The following is a 22,753-nucleotide window of genomic DNA, read 5'->3' on the forward strand; positions in this document are numbered from 1 at the left end:
AACTAAAAATCACTTTGATACATACGACCATGAGACTTAAATATGTCAAAAACTACCATAACTGTCCTGGTCTTTGTAGTTTTTAAAGAAGTTGAGAAACGATGAGCACAACATGCATGCTGTAGAAGACCTTTATCAAAGCAAACTTGCAGTGTAATCTTACCATTTGTCAACATGATTAGGAAATACCATATAAATTCTTTCCCTACAGATAGAGCAAAACCTTTTTCAAAGGATCGTTTCCCCAAAACAACAAATCAGAATGCAAACGAGTTGTTTTATTCACAAACATTCAATTAAACCCCAATTTAACAAGGGTTCATGCATCTCATATTCCCCTTCGGTTATTAAACAACTTATGTTTATGTCAAATTGACATAATTCTTCCTATCCTAAGCAAGAATTAATATCCTAAACAGATTTCATGGAATAAACCCAAAAGACAACTCTAATTTATGGAATCAATTAAAAAAATGTCAATTCAAACAAAAACGCACCGTTCAACGTCAAAACTCAAATTTTAAATAAATAAATAAACAGAGAAACATCATTCAAACAAAGAATGTAGAAGAAAATCAAGATTCAAAGAACAGTGAAGAGAATAGAGATGATCGAGAAGGACTACCTGAGATGGTCCTGCAACACACCTGATGGAAGACCGAGGCGAGAACGACGAAGACATCGCGGGACAGTGATGGAAATGGAGAAGAATAGACCATGGGGTAGAAGTGAACGCGCTGACGAAGCAAAAGGCCGTAAACCCTTACATCTGCGTATTTTTGCGTATTAAAATCTCTTTGCAGCCTTTTTTTTTCTTTATTTAAGTTTGACCGGAACTTTAGATGTTGTTCTTTTTTTATACTTTTTTGGTTTCACATCTTTGGGTTCATTTAAATTTTTTTTATTAATTTATTGATTTTTAAAAATTCAATAAGTTAAAAAAATATTTGGATAAATAATAAAACATTTTAAAACTCGTTTTTGTTTAACATTTGAAAATGAGTTTTCAAAAATTGTGACTTTTTGAATGACTTATAATAAAAAAAACAAACAAAAGACAATTTTAAACTAAATATTTTTTAGTTTATTGACTTATTGATTTTTAGCATTAAAAAGCTAATCCAAACATTTTTTTAAAAAACTCATTTTCTAACCTTCATAACTTCATAAGTCAATAAATCCTTTTTGGCAAAAGTTATTTTTAATTTCAAAATAAAATCTCAAACAATCTTTAAAATATTAAGTTGATTACCATTTCAAGTCATTATCCTAAACATTAAAAATAAGCGCTAAAATGCAAAAAGAAAAAGTAAAGACCATAAAGGAAAAGTAAGGGACCAAATTCATAACTAATATTTAAAATCTTGACCAAATCTGTAAAAGGAAAAAAAAAATAAGGGACCATAAAATAAAAATAAAAGACCAAACTTGTTATAAAAATTAAAAGGCAGTCCAAAATTGTAAAAAGAAAAATAAAATGTGAGATGTTGGCAAATGTATGGAATAAATATTATTCATTTCCACTTATATTGTAGATTCATGTTGTTATAATCCAAATTGGTTGTATTAATTGTAATAAAATTATATATATACCCTCTGTCGTTCTAGTAAAAACTGGTCTAGAATCTAAACACTTGTTTTTGTTTTGCAAGATAAGAAAGAACAACTTACACTGCCTTTGACCAACATACATTGGATTTCCAAAATCTCATCTTCTTCAGGCGTCCATGGCCCTTTCTTCATCCCTATCTCCACCATCTTTCCTATTATTATTTTTGCAAGAATATGAAACCGAAAATTACTTCAAAATCTTCACCCAAAATATGTATTTGGTGATGAATCAAAATGTGGCATACAAGTATTGAATTGTTGTAATAAAACTACATAAGCGTTTTACCCTATTGATCCATAGTTTTAATTTTGTTTCTTATAAATCTTATTCTATTTCAAGTATTGGGCTAAATTACGAAGTTCCCAAACAGAGACACCGCCTTTGAAGAACACCCAACACCACCAATGATAAAAGTCTCGATGAATGACCACGAGCACGGTGATCGAAGCTACTCAATTCATCGGAGAATCAGGAACCCTACCTGAAAACTAAAATTAACTCTACCCTATCCCACTGTAAAAAGCCTCAAACCCTTTCCACTCCAAAAAAAAAAACCATTGGTACTGTGATCTGCTTCGTTGGCATTGATGTAGGGCGAAGAGGAAGTCGGTGAAGTAACTCAATTCAGCAAAAGTCATTATCTGAGTCGACATGACGACCACCGTGTGTTAATTTCTTTATATCATGTCGATTTCCATGTGAACAACAGGAATGGAGTTACCTAAGAAGAGGTCCGACAATAGTTGATCGTCTCTTTTGATGGATGAATAACATCCATCATGAATGGAGTTACCTAGAAGCCCTAACTAATCTTCTTTATAAAATCTATTATATTTTTAATTCGAGTGTAGACTGAAGTTGCAAAACCATTGCTTGGAGGATATTACATGGATCCAAATAAATCATGTCCCATTCCATTCCGTTTTGTTGGAGTTGTTGCAAATAGTATGAGAAAATATCATTATATGAGTTCTGAAGGGGGAGTAATTAGTAAATCCTTTTGTGAAATTGTTCTTCTCATTAAGCATATCTGGTAAAGAAACATTGATTGTGCAGTCCAAGTGTTTGTGAAAATGAAAACCTGAATACCAATTCAGGTGAACACCATTATTTCATTAACATTTTTTTTCAGTGTTTTTACAAATCTGAAAAGTTTCTTGTATTTTTTGGCAACTTTACTCTCCGGGTAACATCCTTGACCTACTTTCTTTTTGGATAACATCCTTGACCTACCTTCTTTTTGGATTTTATTTGGATCTTCTCTTCTAATTTTAAGGTAAAAGCTACTTTGATTTATGTATCAAATGAAGTTGCTTTTTTGATTTTCTTCAAAATGAGACACATGTATTCATATCTAAGTTTATGTAGTATAATCTTATCCTACCTGTATTAGAGAAAAGGATTTTAGGAATCAAATTATCAACCTTTTATGTTTAATTGTATGGTTTTAAAGCTCATGTAATCTAATACTATGCTACTCATGTATGATCCCTTCGAAACATGTAAGCTTCAATTTCGATGTATATAGGCCTTCAATAAAAGAAAATTAATTATATTTTTAAGGTATATAGGCCTTCAATATTTCTTTCAAGAGTAAGTTATACAATTTTTTAAGGTATATAAGCCTTAAAAATTAATTATATTTTTAAGGTATATAGGCCTTCGATATATTATTAAGGTATATAGGTCTTCAATTTTGAATCATGTAAGCTTCAGTTTTGAGGTATATAGGCCTTCAACATTTTTTTCAAGAGTAAGTTATACAAATCGTCGATCTGATTTGTACAATCTGTAGGTTTTGTCGCTAAATTGTTTTACTTGTCTCATTTTTATGGTAATTATTATATTTTTAAGAGTAGAAGTCTAAGGCTATGTTGGGCGTATTAGTTGAAAATCTAGCTGTTAGCTGAAAAACCAGTTGATAGTTATATAAAAAGCGATGGTTGTGAAAAATAGCTGATAAGTTAGCTGAAATATATGAAATGATATGAAAGGTCATTTAAAAAATATTTTATTTTATAATTAATTAAGGATATATTTTAAAAAAATTAAAAAAAAAAACTTTTAAAAAACTAGTTTAAATACTTTTTTAAAAAAGCTAGCTTATAAGCTACTGTTTTGTCAAACATTACAGATAAAAAAGATGGAAAAATAAGTTAGCGAGTGAAACTCAACCACTACAAGAAAAACACGCGCAATGCGTGTCGTAAAAGGCTCAGACGACGCGCAAATGCGTGTCAAGAAAGGCCCTGTCATAACGAGAGACGACGCACTTTTGCGCGTCGTCTATTTACGACGCGCATTTACGACACGCATTTACGACGCACATTTACGACATGCATTGCGTATCAAGGAAGGCCCTGTCATAAAGGAAGATGACACTCATTTGCATGTCGTAACCTTACGACGTGCATTTACGACTCACATTGCGTATCATTAAAGCCCCTGTCAAGAAAGGCCATGTCATAAATGAAGATGACACACATTTTTGCGTATCATAATTTTAAATGATTAAAATGGCATATACAAAAAATACAATCCATTGCATAAAATTTAATGTCATACAAATAATCATTCCATGGAAAGATAAAACAAATCAATAGAAGTTGTAACAAAAATTTACAAACTAATTAGATACAAGAAATATAAAAAAATATACCCTCAAATGCTTTTAAAAGTCTAATCTCCATGTCAGCTCTTCAACTCACTTCTCCAATTTTTCCTTAGCTTCTCTAAGGGCTCCAGCATCTCTTGTTTCACATATCATGTCAAAAAATTCTTTGTGTCATTGGTTTGCCACCAGGTGTACCAGGTAAAACTGTTGAACGCGGTGTTATGGGCGGCTGTCCACCGAGCATGGATGGCAAGTAAGGGCTTGAAGCATTACCTTAAACAAAAAAAAATTATTAATCACACAATCACATAATGAGCTTTAATCTAGGAATCTTTATGTTACCAAAGGTGAAAACCATATACGATGGAGCATGATTCTCTTTAATCACTAATCTTAAAGGAATCATTCATATTTGTTACACGGACTATTTTCAATTATGAGGATAAGAAGGACATTTATGCCTTTTGTATAGACGATAGATCACAACTAGTCCCTGTTCACATTGTTCACTGACAATACTATCCTTATCCCTCGGTAACCTTCTCATCATGTTTAAAAAATTGATTATTCTTATTTGAGTTCATAGAAAAATCTCCTATTCTGTTAGTATTAAACCTTATTATTATAAACATCAAGATGTTATTTTTGTCTGAGTCTGTTTCTATTCTAGATTAAATAAACCATCTTAATGAAATGAAATGACCAGTTTACCCTTTCCAAAGAAGAGTTGGGAGGAAAGAAAAAAAGAAAGGAAAACAGGCATAGAATTAGTGTTTTAATACATTAAGCCTGAATTTTTGGCTTAACCCATCAAGTCATTCTATGTAGAATAAATCAAGATTAAGTTCTTAATCCATTAAGCCCATTAAGTAAAAAAAAAACAACCCTTTAATCTAATAATATATATAGTATGTATCATAGTTACCAGAAACGCGGTACGGTACGGGAAACGAGGTACGGTACGGTACGGGGTTCGCGACATATAGCGTATCGGGTACAAGGGGGTAGGCTCATTTCGGTACGAACCGGTACAACCTATTGTATAGTCCGATAATGTGTGCCTAGTTCTAAGACATTTCATAAAATATATGTATACTATTACGTAACAGTTTAACACTTCAAGGTTTAAACATTAAATACTTAATAACAAAAGTACCAGTTACCAAATCGCACAGCCACTGTAAAACGCGGCTTATATCCCGCCAAAATTGCCATGTTAGTCGACGCATAAAATCTCATCGGAAGCAACAAAAACGACTTCAGGTACGCTCGATTTTGACGATTTAGACTCCAGGTACACTCGATTTAGACTCTAGGAACGTTATTAGAATCGATTGGGATCGCGATTGGGATCGACTGTATCCAATTCGAGGTTCGCCCATATATCACGTACCAGACCGATTTTGTCTCGATTGGGTACAGGGCGTTTGGGTACGTGGTACGCCACTGTTTGAGCGTTTCTGGTAACTATGGTATGTATATGGATGTTTCTTTTTCACTTCATGCAGAAAGAACAACTTAATATAAAATTTTAAAAACGAGGCTTTCTCAATTAACTGAAGTAGAGTACTCTTTTCCCAAATACTTTACAACAAACATCCTAATATGAGGAATTTATGAAACAAAGAAAAATGCATCACCTGATTTTTCTCAAAGTAGTTTGGAAGCACGTTGTGTTCACTAAGAATTACTTCACCACTGTTGGGCTTTTGTAAACCCATAGTTAACTTAAGTAGAGTGCTCTTTCCACAACCTTTTGGCCTAATTATGGCAGCTTTATCACCCCTTTTGATAGATATGTTAGCTTTTTTTAAAAGAACCTACAAAAAAACAAACCAGAGCATATCCTTACATATTTAATTTTCACAAAGAAAATAAAAAAGCTCAACCTTATTATTAATAAATTACCTTGTCTTCATAGCTATATTGTAGATTCTTTATTGTCACAACAGATCTTCCACTTCTTCCACGTTGTGGAGATCTGATCTTTATTTATTTTCGGATGAATGGCTCGTCGACTTGTTCTTCCTCATCAAGCTTCTCTAGTTTCTGAAAAAAAAATCAAATTACATAACATTTAGTACTTGGTAATTCAAATAATATGTTGTATATAACTGGTTTCTTATATCTTTTATGTAAAGGTGTGGTCAACGTCTTCTCAGAGTCTTGGTCCTTGCACCTACCAAGGAGTTAACAAGGCAAGTAGAATCAGAGATCAAAGAGTCTGCTCCATATTTGAGTATTGTTTATGTCTATGGTGGTGTCTCATATAATTCACAACAAATTGCATTGTCTCGTGGAGTTGATGTGATGTTGGAACACCAGGAAGACTTATTGACCTTATTGACAGTAACACCCTAAATTTGGTGGAGGTTCTTGATGAATCTGATCAAATGTTTGCTATTGGTTTTGAGGAAAATGTAGAGCATATATTGGAAAAGCTTCCATCACAGAGCCAAAGCATGCTTTTTTCAGCAACAATACCTGGTTGGGTTAAGAAACTCTCAAGGAAATATGTCAACAATGTAATGTTTGTTAAGCAGAAAAAAACAGAAAACATACATTTTTCTTTAATAAAAAAAACAAATCATAGCTATCTAACCTCTCACAAAGTGAATTCCACTTCTGCCCCTGTAATAAAATTCAAAAGATTGAAGATCGTCATTAAATTAAGTAATCATGAATTCATATATGGGTAATTTAGTAGCAGTGGAAGAATTAAGATGAAACGGAAAACATACCTATCAAGTGTTCGAATGTCTAATAATCAAACAAAACCATCAACAAAGCTATTTGAATATTGACCTCTATGAACTTGAGAAGCAACCTAAAAGAGACAATACATACATATTCATACAAAAAAATTTATTAGAAACAATATCAAATAATTAAAAAATGGGGCTAATGAGCCAAATTGGTTTAGTCACTCAAGAGCCTGCATTACTAAGCTTAAGTATCAGGGACAATATCGCCTATGGGAGAGATGCCACATCACTTCAAATTGAAGATGCAACTAAAACAGCTCATGCACATACATTCATCAGCTCACTTGAAAAAGGATACGATACACAGGTAACTAAAAACCAAAAGAGTATATGAAATTACAGTTTTACCCTTTTAACCTAATGAGAAAACATGTGTTGCTTTCAGGTAGGTAGGGCTGGTTTATCTTTAGCAGAAGAATAGAAGATAGGACTTTCGGTTGCAAGGGTAGTGCTTTCGAATCCTTGTATTCTTCTTCTTGATGAGGTGACAGGTGGAATTGATTTTGAAGCTGAAAGATCTGTTCAAGGGGCTTTGGATTTATTAATGTTGGGTCGTTCAACCATTATAATTGGTAGAAGGCTTTCGTTAATTAAAAATGCTGATTTTATAGCTGTGATGGAGGAAGGTCAGTTAATGGAGATTGGGACACAACGAGACCTCAACATTCCAAATCGAAAAAGATTCCACCTTACAAGAACCATCATCTCCCAAATTTACCAAATCGCCCTCACTTCAGTGAGCCTCCAACCTACACACAACAAGATCTCTAGATTCCAATTACAACTCATACGGATCTAAAAAAATCAGTTGAAAATGGAACAGAAAAAATAATAGCTAGTGAAGTGAATAAAAGAACGGGCTCAGATTTAAATAACAAATTGGGATATGAGTATCATAACTCTTAAGTTCAAAATAGTGAAACGATTATATTAGATCATATTTACTATTTCAGTGGGAATAGAAAGTATGTAACCTTTTAGATCCCAATATATGACAGACACAAAATAAGAAGAATATGGGTGAGCACCTGCTTCCCAAGCTCCTTAACCCTCATCTCTACATCCTGACAACTTTCTTCAGCAAACCTGAGTTGCACAATATAAACTCTACAATGAAGACCATATATATATACATATACATACATACATATATATATATATATATATATATATATATATATATATATAAACAAAGAATACCATAATTAGAACCCACCTTCTCAAGGACATTGTCATTCTCTTCTTGTAGCATATCAAGTTGCATGAAATAGCACAAGTTAACGAATTGTACATCACTTAAGCTAAAACTGAAATTGAAGGGAACAAGAAAAGTAAAAATTTCCCAGATGGTGGCAAATGAAACGCTGAGGAGAGAAGGAGGCAATCAAGGAGTCACAGATGAAAACAAGATGAAAGATGGAAACCTAGGAGAAATTGAGAAACTGTTTGATGTTTTGAGAGAAATGGAGAAAGAGAGAGAGAGAGAGAGAGAGAGAGAGAGAGAGAGATAGAGAGTGAGAGAGAGGGAAATGGAGAAATTGATCTCGAACCAGATGTATGAAAGAAAAATCTAGTCGATTTGAATGTCTCTGCAAATCTCTGGTGATTCACGTTCAACCCCAATGCCTCTAAGAATACTCTGAAAAGTACGCCTTCGAATTTCATGACTTGATTTGAGTACTCGATTTGAATGTCTCTGCAAACCTCCGGTAATTCCTCAGGCGGCAGAGGTAACTGTTGGATTAGTGTCTAAGTCCATAACTATTTTGGTATGTACTTGACCCGATGGTGCATGGTCCTTTTGGGTTGCCTTCACCAAAGCAACTTGATAGGATGAATTATGGAGAGAAAGGATTAAATATGATTTATTAATATATTATGAGAATTATATATTAAAGGAGAAATCATATTGTTATTAGTCAAGAATTAATTGGTAATTAGTTTTGTGACTAAAAGAGATTAATTAAACTTAAGGGACTGGAATTGTAATTATAAGATAATTACAATTTGGGCCATGGATTGCCTTATATAATGAGGTGGACGAATTCTATGGGAAACCCATTAAGAAATCGTCCAAGGCTTTAAGGAATGGAGTCCATGGGTTGCTTAGGGCTTAAGCAACAAGTTTAGGGTTTCCTTGTTAGATAACCCTAATAGCTCCTATATATAGAGATTCCTTATGACTCAAAAACATGGCTAAGACTAATTCTAGGGTTTCACACGTTTTAGGGCAGCCTTCATCCTCTCTCCTCTTCATCCTCTTGCTCTTGGTGTTTGTGAACCATTAGAGGAGTGACATTTGTGACTCTCAGCTTTCTAAAGTCAATACAAGAAGGAATTGGATTGTTATTGCTACATAACAATCAAGGTAATATCTTAAACCCATTCTCATGTTAATATGATTACTTGTATGCTAGAATTAGGGTTTATAGTCTTGGATAAATTGCATGTACAATAGAGAAACCTAGATCCAAGCATTAGGGTTTGTATGAGCACATAGGATGTTCTTATGACCAAAAACTCATCAGTGGTATCAGAGCCATGATTGGTTTCTATTCTATTGATGCCTTGTATGTTGAAAAAATTCGATTTTTATGATTCTGCCTGATGAACTCGGCGAGTACCACAGTGTACTCGGCGAGTAGGCCTCAACTCAGCGAGTACAGTGTGGTACTCGGCAAGTTCGAGCGTCAGATGGAGCTATTTCCGGGATTTCTTGTTGTTTTTGCTTAAGGATAGTTGCCTTATCATATTAGATCAATATAAATTCGATTTTATGATATATTTGACTATATTCTTGATCTAATTAAAGATATTTATCAATTAATAAAATATTTATTTCCTTATGTGATAATTGATTAATTATTTTGATTAAATTGGTAAATTGTTTTGCAAGAAATCATTAAATAAATCAAATATGGATAATTATGTGATTTAGATTATTTGTTATTAGATCCTTGTTGTTTTGAAAAGTTTCATATTTTCCCCTTTAGGTTTTATAGTTTAAATTTGAACTCAAAAGTTTTTGTTGTTTTGAAATTTAAATAGTTGAAACCCTAATGTTTTGAAAAAGGTTTCAAAACTTGCCCTCAAGTTTTGGAATTTAAATTTTGATTAATAGTTTAATTTTAATGTAGATTTAAATTCTAAACCCTAAGTTTTGAAATGTTTTAAAACTTGCCCTCAAGTTTTGGAATTTAAAAGTTGATTAAAAGTTTAATTAGGAATGTTAAATTCTAAAACCCTAGTGTTGTTTTGAAAAGGTTCAAATCACACCCTTATGGTTTTATTAATTAATTAAGGAGTATAATTAAAAGAGGTTTAATAAATCCATAATAGTTTTGGTTTACAATTTAATTGAATTAAAGGTATAATTATTAAATTTGACCACCTAGTATTTTCAAAGTGTAAAATACACCCTATACTATATATAACATTAAAAGTCTAACATTATATATATGTATGAGTAAAAGTCAGTCTTACCGTTAGTAGGCCTCATTCACGAAGCTGGTCTATAAGGGGTGTTTAAGGAAATTGCCTATAAAATGGCGATTGAATGGGTATCCACTCTTACCCACCGCACTCTTGACTAGTGGAGGGTCGTTAGCCGAACGGGTAGGATAGGACAAAAAAAACCTTCCATTATAAGTATAATGAATTACAAAAGTAACTAAATGTTTTCATAAAATTCCCAATCTTAGTTACTTTAGGAAAAAGTGAATTGATGCAATTCCATGAAATTACACTTTGTGCCCTTGCTAAGACGTTAGTGGAGCGCGTGTGGTTAACCGGCACACTAAATGGCTCTAAGCAAAGGTCGCAAAGGGTGACTCAATGTTTGTCATAGTTCGGTGGAGCGTGTGTGGTTTACCGGCACATCGAATAGGTGACTGTAACATGTGAGGGCACCATGTAAGTTTGCATGGTTATTCACACCCGCTTTGTGATCCTCGGCATCCCAGTCACAAACTAGAGGGGCATATCGAGATTTAAACATGCCATTGAAATGTTCAATGAATCTCAAAGGATCTAGGAATTTTCATAGATTTAAAACTTAAATTTCTTTTTCATTTTCATGGTGGAAATTAGTGAATCGTCATTCACTTACCTTCAAATGTTCTGCAATTAGGGTTACGGCATCCCTCTCCCGAATTGTAGAATATTATGTTGGGTCCTAGCCTTAGTATCTCATTTGGGTGATTTACTGAGGACTCAATCAATCAACTAACTTGAATTTGTTTCTCCCGTTTTGTAGATGTCTAAGTTCGACAACTATGGTCTTCCCAAATCCCGTGGAACAAGCATTTTACATGCTCATTGCTGCTGAATAAAAAATGATTTGGCGAAGCAATGGAGCGTATTTGTTGGGAAAGTCAACCGACCATGCTTCCGAGGACGTTCTAGAAGAACTGACCTGTGTTTGCTGCCAAAAGAAAGGGTGTTGGATACAAGTCTGCCCAAAGAGCCTGAAGAGTCCAGAAGATGGGAGAGTCAAAATGTATGGCTGCGCTTCAGGTAAAATCCACTATCTAACTCCATTAAGTTCCTATTCATTGATTCTTAATACATGATGTGATAAGATTGCATTTGAATGTTTTGCAGGATCGGTGAAAAGAAAGGAAGCTTGGTGAAAGAGCAAGATGAATCTAATCACAAGAAATGGATCTTGATCGCATGGACTTGAAGATTAGATTTTGAGCTTAGATAGTTATGATAGAGTTGTTAGAAATTTTCCTTTTGAAATACATAGTTTTCAATAGATTTTGCATTGTAAGGACAAATGTTTTCCGCTGCTTTTATGAATAAAATAAATTTTGTTTATTTATTTCCTTGCAATGAAATCGTTATGAAAAATTGATGTTTGCATATTTCTACAACGAATGGATAAGATTCTTAATTATGTTAATAGTGGAAATGTCAAGAATTACCAAATAGGGAGAGTTTCTCATCGCCCAAGTTTCAATTGGACAGAAACTTGGAATCATGCAATGTGGTTGCACGATGAATGAGAAATTTCATATTTGGAAATTAGACTAATTCGTTGACAAAGTTTCAAGTGAAGGACTAGGAGATCGAGTACACAAGGTTGTGTGTTGATCAAGTCCACCACAAGGGTAACGAAGATATTCATCATGATTTACTAAAGATTTAGTAAATATGATTATACTTATAAGATTAAGTGTAATTCTGAATTGATTGAAAATGTTTAAATCAATAGCAGAACGAACAAGAAGAATCAAGTAGGCAGAAAGATAAAAGTTTCTCCATTCTAAGAAGAAGGGAGAGTACCTTTTATGCTTTATGATTGGTCTAAATGATTAAGAACCATATCTCAATTGATCCTCTAAGTAAGTCTTAGTATAATTGTGTGTCTAAGAAGGGGAATCAAGAATTAAACAAATGGTTAAATCAAGAAGTCAATCATACTTCGTTCCAAAACAAGTCTTAGAGTTAAGATTATGACTTCGAGTGATAAGTATTAAGAAGGTTTATTACATTCATTAAATGTGGAAAGTTGTGATGTCTTGGATAAGACAAAGACCAACTAGGACCATTTTATGAAGTACTATGTTTTGATAAAAACTACATTAACTCTTGAATATTTAGTTGTCAAGAAATGTTTATTGACAAGAGAATCTTATATGTCAAGGAGTCAGTGGGAGTCTTAATGGTCTTGAAAGGTTTCAAGAACAAATCAAAATAAACCTGATCGATCATCACTAGCACACAAGTTGAGGTTTACAACCTATCGTGTTGACACAATTTTGTTTCTATGCCATTCCAATTAAGTTAATTATGCATGTGAGTTCTATGAGTTCTCATTTAAACGCATGAAAGACAGGCACCTTGATCAATGAAAGGTACATTGATTGGAAAGTTGAGCTGCTTAACTACTTGGAAGACATGGTGGGCAGCCGTGCTACCATAAGGCAAGAAATCAAGATTAAGAAAGTTCGGTCCATATGAGTTTAAATTTGTCGTAAACCTTGGTTTTGACAAATTCACATGGATAGGAACACATACACCGTTTAAATCTAAGTGTCATAAGATTTCCTCCTTCATGAAAATGATTGTGAGGAAATGCTTTCACTAAGAAAGATTTTTAAAAGGATAGTGATTGTAAAATTGCATTCTCAAATTCGATTATGGTTACGGTATCCCTTTCCATGATTTGAGTTTTGAGGTTTGGCAATTAGTCTTAATCGTTTAGACACACATATAAACTATCTAAGGCAAAGGTGTATAAGTTTAAGAAGCCTTGATAAAAGATTATCAAAGCATTAAGTATTAGGAACATGTACTTAAGAAATTCAATAGGTATTGTTTTTCTGTAAGTTAAGCTGTTTTCTGAATACATGTCAAAGCTAGTGGGAGCATAAGTGTTATGTTTTATAATAATCATCATGATAGTGGGACCATAAATGTTATGATTGTATGATTATTAAGGAAAATATTGCAAGTTGGCAATATTAATTATAGAAAACAAGAGTCATTCTTTGCAAAGTTGTAAGGATGGAATAGTTGTTTTACTATAACTAAGGGAGAGAGTATTATGCTTCATTTCAAATCTAAAGGCTTAGGTTGTGGAATGTTAATAAATTTAGTCAAAAGTACATAGTGTGTTCTTAAAATTTCGATTATGATTACGGCATTCGTCTTCACAATTCGAATTTTGAGAACATAGCAAGTAAAATATTATGGTAGAAGATTGATAAAGTATTAAATCTTCATGTAAGACATTGTGCATCGTGTCCATACGCTTCGGGTATAGGATCAATTGCAAATGCTATAATATTTGACCATTCTAAAATTTTCCAAATGTCTAGCGCATTTAGAGGGAAAAAGGACAAGAATCGGTATTGACTAAGATAATTAAACAACTATCAAAGGACAATCCAAAGTTCGCCGAGGATTGGTCACTTGTGAGTAGTTGGAAGTATAGTATTGAATGGACCATATCGACTTTATTATGGAAAATATGGAAACGTGTCCATATTGGGGATTGAATATTGAAAATCTATGTCTGGATTAGAAACTTTTATGCAAAAGGATACTCAAAGGAATGTACTTTGAGTGAGAGACATCACATCTATGGAATTGTCTTGTAACAATCTCCAATAGAGGACTTTGTAATTTCATTGGCAATAGTCTTTGTGACTTTGGTACAGTGACATTACGAAAGGATCATTGCATAAAATGTTAGAATCTAGCATATTCTATAAGTAGCAAGAATTTGATATTCTTTCACTTATGAAAAGGATTTGGAGTTGTGAAATGAGAATGATTGGAAATGTGTTCAATTTGATCTATTTCACAAAATAAGAACCATAGGTAAACATTGTGTGCATGCGAAAGAGCATGGGGCAAGTGTAATAATTCAAGTAAGAAGTTGATTACCCGAAACGAAAAATAATGAGTAATCGATATGGTGATAAATAAAAGGTGTTTTATTTATACTCAAAGGTTTGAGGCCATATGGGATTAGTATTATTCTTGTATTTCACTTTGCATGTTTTGACTTCCTGAATAATTTAATTGATTAAGGACAGTCAAATTATTCGAATGGGCCACAGTCGTTCATATGTTGGAAGTAGGTATGAATGAAGACTGTCGTGAATTGGTGTGTGGATTGTCTAAAAGAGTATTAGACATAAGCAAATGTTTGCTGCAACGTTCATGAGTGCTTATGAATATGATTTGAGCATTGGATTAAACCCACGCTCACTTGGATCACTCCATGAATTGTATCACAAGTGATTGGTGAGACGATAACATCTTATATTCTTGAAATCGAGATGTGTGAGTTGTATCTTGCAAATCGGTTGCACATTGATAATATGTAAACGCACCAGTAACTTGGTGTCATAAAACATATTGTTGTGTGTGATTCGGTGAGTGAGTGCAAGCGAGCATTGAATCAAAGTTTATCCGTTCCTTTTATTCAAAGTAGGATAAAAGCGATATCTTTGGGCCCCTCGATGATTTAGTGATGACAAACGTAAATGCTCGGCCGGGCTAGGGCTAATTTGATTTGTTCAATTAGTCAGTCGTCATAAATCAGAAGTCGAGAAATAGTACAAAGAGAATGATTAGAAATCATGTCTCATATGATATCTACAATGGAGGAATATATGATCCCTTATCTAAAGGACACGCGTATCTGATAGGATCAGAGTTAACAGCGGCTTTGGAAAGCTACGATTGCAGATCAGGATCTGAAGTCATACGCAGAATAGTTATTAGACTTATCCAAGTGGGAGACTGTTGGATTAGTGTCTAAGTCCATAACTATTTTGGTATGTACTTGACCCGATGGTGCATGGTCCTTTTGGGTTGCCTTCACCAAAGCAACTTGATAGGATGAATTATGGAGAGAAAGGATTAAATATAATTTATTAATATATTATGAGAATTATATATCAAAGGAGAAATCATATTGTTATTAGTCAAGAATTAATTGGTAATTAGTTTTGTGACTAAAAGAGATTAATTAAACTTAAGGGACTGGAATTGTAATTATAAGATAATTACAATTTGGGCCATGGATTGCCTTATATAATGAGGTGGACGAATTCTATGGGAAACCCATTAAGAAATCGTCCAAGGCTTTAAGGAATGGAGTCCATGGGTTGCTTAGGGCTTAAGCAACAAGTTTAGGGTTTCCTTGTTAGATAACCCTAATAGCTCCTATATATAGAGATTCCTTATGACTCAAAAACATGGCTAAGACTAATTCTAGGGTTACACACATTTTAGGGCAGCCTTCATCCTCTCTCCTCTTCATCCTCTTGCTCTTGGTGTTTGTGAACCATTAGAGGAGTGACATTTGTGACTCTCAGCTTTCTAAAGTCAATACAAGAAGGAATTGGATTGTTATTGCTACATAACAATCAAGGTAATATCTTAAACCCATTCTCATGTTAATATGATTACTTGTATGCTAGAATTAGGGTTTATAGTCTTGGATAAATTGCATGTACAATAGAGAAACCTAGATCCAAGCATTAGGGTTTGTATGAGCACATAGGATATTCTTATGACCAAAACCCATCAGTAACAGAGCCATAAATGAAAAGATGATGCCTCTCCAGTTCAAGGCGAGGGAACTATACAGATCGTAACTGCTATTAAACACTAATGTACTCGAAAGATCCCTCGTGTAAAACCCTTTCTTCACCTCATCATCTTGTTCGTGAAATCTACAAAATCCTTGAACCACCTCATCTATAACACTCACTTGAATCCCATGATTCACTACCTGAAAAATACCTAGGTTCGCAGAGGCTTCACGAATCATCTCCATCATTGATGCTCTATGGGTCGATTGAAGGTCTATGACCGGAATCTTGACTGCAGCAGTGGATATTTTGGGAATGGTGTCCTGTGGGTGAAAGAAGATGGGAGGGATTTTCCGGATTCCAGCATCGATGAGGCCTTTGACGCCGGTTTTTGTTTGGTCGAAAGCTTTGAGCTCCGTATGTCGATCGTAGCTTGAGCCGACTCAAGCAATGGTGGCAGCCACTTTCGTGAAGATGATCGTGCTATATATGTGAAGGTATTCTCTAGAAATGTGAGTGAGGATCCTTGCAATTGTGGCCTTATGAATGTAAATTGTTTGATTTCCTGTGAGAAATGAAGTGATAGAGATCGATCTACGGAGGATGTGGGTCGTTCTTTGAGGGATGAAAAAACCCTAGTTTCTTAGACTTTTTGAGTACGTGGTTTTCTAATTTTTAGATTCCCGCGAGGTATTAAGGAGGGAACACGATATTTAATGAGATCGATAAGGAGGTTAGGAGTGGAGGAGAAGCGGATCGGAGAGGAGAGAGAAGGAGGGAGAGGGGAGAAGATGAAAGATAGAAAGAAGGTAGAAGACGGGTTTTCAAAATTTTGGGGATTTCGTTTCCCCCTCTACTAAACGCGCGTTTTCATTAAAATTATAAAGTGACAGGTATAGAGGACGCGCCTTTAAAATAAAGTGCCCTCCGTGTTTTTAATTTATTTTCATGAGACACTAATTTAAGGGCACACAATAATGCGTGACGTAAATCATTAAATTTTTTTGAAGAGATGACACGTTTTTAATGTCACTCTCTTTTGCGTAACATAAATCAATGAGTGTCATGGTTTGCGCGTCATAAAAGGGTCTTTTTCTTGTAGTGAACCTAAATATTGAACAATTTTATACAATTACTATTTTGACTTTCAATTATATTTGAGCCTCATATTCAAATTTTCATTTCCTAATGCTTAACATCTCTTATTAAGGTATTCAAATTTTGTCTAGTTGCTAAAAGAGACTAATGCATTTATGATATCTTAGAATTAATCATAACCAAACTATATAAGGTCCAATTTATTCAGTTCGGTTTAGCAATTGAACGGAATAAAACTTTGCATGTAAAAATAAATATTAAACTAAAAAAAAAGCTTACTAAACTTTTTACCAAATGAAAAAGATACACTAATACATAACATATATAACATATATTGTCTTGTTTTGAAGTTATAAAATTCCTTTAAACGATCAACAATGTTGATGCAACCTTTTTTCAACAATTGTTGACCACCCATGTGATATTACCGTTTTAACCTCTTCTAAAATTCTAACTTCCCTAAGAAGCATGGTCAAACATGTCTCCCTCTCTTCAACTTCAACGTCACTAGAAGAGCTAAAATTAATATAAGGATTATTAGGCTTAATGAGTTGTACCTTGAGCATGATTTTTTTTTTAAACTAAATTAGCCACCCCGTCCCCTGAATGGCTGAATCAACTAGCTTCCCATCTTCTTCACCCACAATGCTTTTGGTCGACTTTTTTTTTTTGGCTACCACAGACTTTCGGCAGCAAGATCTTCTGATGCACTCGATTTCGGATTAGAAACCATCCACGACTTCATCAGCATTGTTTTGTAGCCCAATTTCTCTATTTCTTTCCTTTTATTCTTGAACACCATTGCAGGTTAGTATCTCTAGTCGGTGTCATTTGAATGAAAAGAAAGAATTATCTTTATAAGGTCGGTCCGCCTTCCAATTGTTTGATGAAATGTCTGAAAGAAGTGAACATTGATTCAAGAATTTGATTGCTAAGAATAAATTTGTTTCATGTGTTTTATCTTCATTTCTAATTCTTAATTTTTCTTCTGACCTAACTGTTTCATTTTTCTTATTGTTTTTTGAAATTGATTCAAGGTCATTTGTTTTAATTCTGCCCATATCAGTCTTCTGTTGTGCTCCCATTTATACCATTTGAGTACATCTTTTTCAAAATAGTTCATCGCAACCTCCAAACTTTCATCATTGGACAATCAATTTAGGGAAAAATATTGATCATCTTTTAAATCCAAGAGCCATCAAAGATAGATGTCTCTAATTGTTTACCTATGATATTAGAAATTGATTGTCGTTCTTGAACTGCCCTCTGTTTCTTGATCTTTATCCATCTTCAAATGTTGATCTATTTCTTTTATTTGATTCTGCTTGTTGAAATAGCACAACTGACATATTTTGATCTCTGTAGTGTTTTTTGTTTGTTTGAACAGATGCTTAGAGCAAATCTCGACAGCACCATCATCTTCTTCCTTTTCTCTTCCATATTTTGTTTTTGCTGATAATTTTTTAAGATACCAAGGCTTTGTTTCACTCTTTTAGGCTTTATTCCTTTTTTCATCTTTATCCATCTTCAAATGTTGAATAACCTCTTTTAGGCTGTGTGACTATAAGTATCATACAGACTCTGTGTGTGTATGTGTCTCTGGCTGTGTGTTATCTGCACCAGAACCTAAACAAATCAGGTAACCATCAGCTGCTAAAGAAACTTGGATGCACTGCTCTTAGTTATATCAAAACATATACTTTATTTTTTGTTTAAGAGGCTTATTAGATGAAGATGTTGTTTGTATTGTATTCGTCTAATTCTAATATAGTGGTTTGATATGTAATTAATAGGTAAAGCTGACTAAAACAATTACTCAACAAGTGACATTACTAGCAAAAGATGAAGATGAAAGTACATACATGGGGTAGTGTTTAGCGGCCTGTGTATGTGTTTTAGGAAAAAAAAACTATTTTTTTTAATAAAACATTGTATTTTGAAATATTTTCTCATATGTATAGATTTTTCAAAGTACATTGCCTTTAGAAATGTAAATGTTACTTTAACTGGTATGCCATGCTTCTGGATCGAGTTTTCAAGTAGAAACATGATTATTAATGTCCATGAGCAGAATTTTTTCTACAGCAAATGGTTAAGATATTAAAAAAAATGGTCCCTACCTAATAGAAAATTTAAAAATTATGCCCTATGCAAAACGGACATTGGAACTTATGAGTTTTGCAACGCCAGTTGGAAATTACCGGTCATAATTGTATTTTTAATGGTCAAACTCAAACGTGTACAAAAAGTTGACTGAATATGAACAAATGTGATAAATAGTTATCCTCATAAGTCATTTTCTCTTTTTATTATACACCTAACGGTTATTAGTACAAAAAAAAAAAAAAGAACTTTCATTAACTCTTCATGATGCCTTATTTCACAAAACACTGGGAAATGGCCACCCTTGGTGTTGGTGGCAATTTTATTGATAACTGGGACATAAAAACCCATGCCAAATACAAAAATGAAACATGGTTTTACATGACTTATCTATGTTGGTCTTTTTTGCAAATTTGCAATGAACACAACCACCTTCACATAAACCCAATCTTCGAAACTATCAAGAAACATAAAAAAAGCATATCTTCCACGACGGTTGAGGAGTAAAGCACCACATGCTATCCAAAATCCAACAGTGAAACCAATGGCCCCACCAATATAGAACCATACATCAAGTTCGTCCACACCTTCACCCTCACCCTCACTTTCGCCAATGATGTGTTGTATTCCCGATTCTTCGTCTCCAGGACATTTTTTGGTAAGGGGAGGTCCACAAAGCCCTAAGTTCCCTTCGTATCTTGAAGGATCAAAGGACTGAAGTTGTGTGCTGGATGGGATCCTCCCTGACAAGCTATTATCTGAGACGTCTAGGTAATTTAGCCAAGTCATTTGAGACATGGTTGATGGTATTTCTCCTGAAATCTTGTTTCTAGATAAATCCAAAGTTAAAAGAGTTTTCATCTGACTGATGTTCCATGGAATCTTTCCAATAAGAGCGTTCGTTGACACGTTGAGTGCAATCAGTTGATCAAGATTGGTAATCTGATATGGGATTTCCCCTGTTAAGTTGTTGCTTGACAGATCGATGCTCCTCAACAACTTCATATTACTTCTGATGAATTCACGTTCAGTTCCTTGCCACTGGATCATCACATGGTCAACATTATAAGAATATCTTATTAATGGATTGCTAGGATCTAAATTCTGTAGTTGAGAGAATCCTTGTTGCACCATGATCGTAAGATTACTCAAACATGAAGGGATGGTTCCATGGAAATGGTTCACGGACAAGTCTAGAATTTGAAGACTTGCTAATTGACATAATTGTAAAGGGATGCTTCCAGAGAAGTTGTTCGATCTTAACATAAGAACATACAACCCATATAAGTTTTCCCCAATCCAAACAGGCAAATTACCAGAAAACTTGTTGGCCCCCAAATTCAATGACTTTAAGCTCGTGCAATTCTTAACAGACAAAGGAAATTCTTCGGAGAAATCATTCTTGTATAAATCCAATGCCTCTAGCTTAATCATAGATCCAAGAGAGGCAGGAAGCCTTCCAGACAGATTATTGTGTTCTAAATTAAGAACTTTTAGTTCTTTGAAATGCCACAAACAGTCTGGAATTTGTCTGCTTAGAAAGTTATGGGAAAGGTCAAGAATAACTAAAAATCCATCGACAACCTCACATAAAAAGGAGAGTCTTCCAGAGAATTTGTTTCTGGAAAGATTTAGTAATTCCACAGTGGAAGAGACATTAGTTATTGGACCATCAAAGCTGTTGAAGCTTAAATCTATCACTGAATTGTTTTCAAAATTTGATGACAGATCTGGTACTTTCCCGCTTAAGTTGTTGGAAGAAAGATTCAGGAATGTTAACTGCGAAGGCCACGCGTCCCAAAATTCGAGAGGAATAGTATCTGAAATACCATTATTTGCAATTTCAAGACTGGTAAGATTTTTCAATTTTTGAATCCATTCGGGGAAGCGAGGCCCTAGCTTGCAAGAGCTCAGATAAATATGCTCTACATAAGAAAGGTTTAACAAGAAATCTGAGGAAGGAAATCCTTGGAGTGAGTTTTCGGAAAGATCAAGAGAGTTAAGCTTGGGCAGTTCCCACAGTTTCTTACTTATAGTTCCTTTTAACTGATTCTTAGAGAGGGACAGAGCTTTTAGGGATGTGAACTGTTGGATGTCATCAGGCAATGACCCTGTAAACTGGCTGCTTTGAGCAAACAACCATTGTAATGAAAGCGATGTGCATCCAGACAAGTTTTTGAGAAAATCAGGAAATTTGGCAGCAGCAGAGTTGTTATTGAAGAACAAATATTCCAGACTACAGAGGTTACCAAGATATTTGGGTATCCCATCTAACATGTTGTCAGTGAGAGAAAGAGAACGAAGCTTATTGCTGGTTAATGGGAGCAACCAACGATACATGGATGAGGTGAGACTGTTGTTTCTAAGAGAAAGGTCTTCAATAGATGAAGAATAAGAAGAGTTGGGAAATGAAGAAAAATATGGATACATGACCTGTGACAGCTCACATCCCTCTAAACTTAACCACAAGAGTTCACGGAGACTGAGAATAACATCTACAGATGAGATAGAGGAGACAACCACTCAAGGTTCTCAACTCTACGCCTTCCAACATTTGAAAGTAAAAGCAATTGCAAGTTTGTGAGGTTTCCAAACTCTGGAGGAATGGTTCCATAAAGAGAGTTATAGGAAAGGTCAAGCTGCCTTAATTCAGTCAAGGAACCAATGGACCTTGGAATGGTTCCATTAAGATTATTGTAGCCAAGGTAAAGGGACCTTAATTGAGTCAACGAACCAATAATCGCAGGAATGGTTCCATGAAAAGAATTTCTGGAAAGATCAAGATAAATCAAGTAGGTTAAGTTAACCAATGAATGGCTAATCTCACCTACAAGACCAAAGGACATCAGTTCAAGCTCTGTGACATGACCTGTTTGCTTGTTGCACGTTACTCCACTCCATTCACAGCAGTTGTCTTGTTCAGCTGTCCATGTAGAGAGACGATCAAAAGGGTCTTGAAGGAGAGATTTGAAATGAAGGAGACCATCTTTCTCCTTCTCAAAACACTTTTTCACAGAGACATTGTGATCTCCTCCTCCCACTGCTGCCAATTGGTTGGCAGTTGTAGTCTCAAGACACAACAAGAGAAAGAGAAGTGAGAATATCATAAAACCAACAAAGATGCATGATGTAAAATTGTAAATGCAAATCTTAATTGGTGATTTTTTTTGTTTGTATTGATGAAAATTTGATGATGCCCCATGCAGCTTTATATAGTGCTGTTAATTCTGAAAATGAAGGATTCAAGTGGATGGCCTCAAACTGCACACCTATCTTGTGGTCATTTATTAAGTAAATAAGATAAAATATTAACCAGCCAAGTGAAATTACAATGCATAAAATATCAGTGTAAATTACACAAAGATAGAATGGTTAAGTACAGACAATAATTCTCGTGAGAACGCATAGGAACAAAATTCTTTTTTTCCTCTTTTTTCATCAATATGGAAACATATTTTAAGGCTAAAAAATAATAAATTCTGGTGTTCTTTAATAAAGTAAA

At 34.2% G+C, this 22,753-nt stretch overlaps 1 protein-coding gene across 1 annotated transcript; it reads right to left on the reverse strand.

Moving 5' to 3' along the window:
* Window positions 1-19,539: 19,539 nt before the first annotated feature.
* LOC145059199 (receptor-like protein EIX2) lies at window positions 19,540-22,714 on the reverse strand. Its single transcript, XM_079007053.1, has one exon. The coding sequence runs from the start codon at window positions 21,679-21,681 to the stop codon at window positions 19,642-19,644; it is 2,040 nt and encodes a 679-aa protein (XP_078863179.1). The 5' UTR covers window positions 21,682-22,714; the 3' UTR covers window positions 19,540-19,641.
* Between the last annotated feature and the right edge of the window lie 39 nt (window positions 22,715-22,753).

This window comes from Lactuca serriola, chromosome 6, assembly GCF_051521515.1.
Source record: "Lactuca serriola cultivar US96UC23 chromosome 6, Lser_US96UC23_V15, whole genome shotgun sequence".
NCBI lineage: Eukaryota > Viridiplantae > Streptophyta > Magnoliopsida > Asterales > Asteraceae > Lactuca > Lactuca serriola.

Bases quoted from the DNA above. Each gene is read 5' to 3' on its own strand.
- LOC145059199 (XM_079007053.1), bottom strand. From the start codon at position 21,681: ATGTATCCATATTTTTCTTCATTTCCCAACTCTTCTTATTCTTCATCT.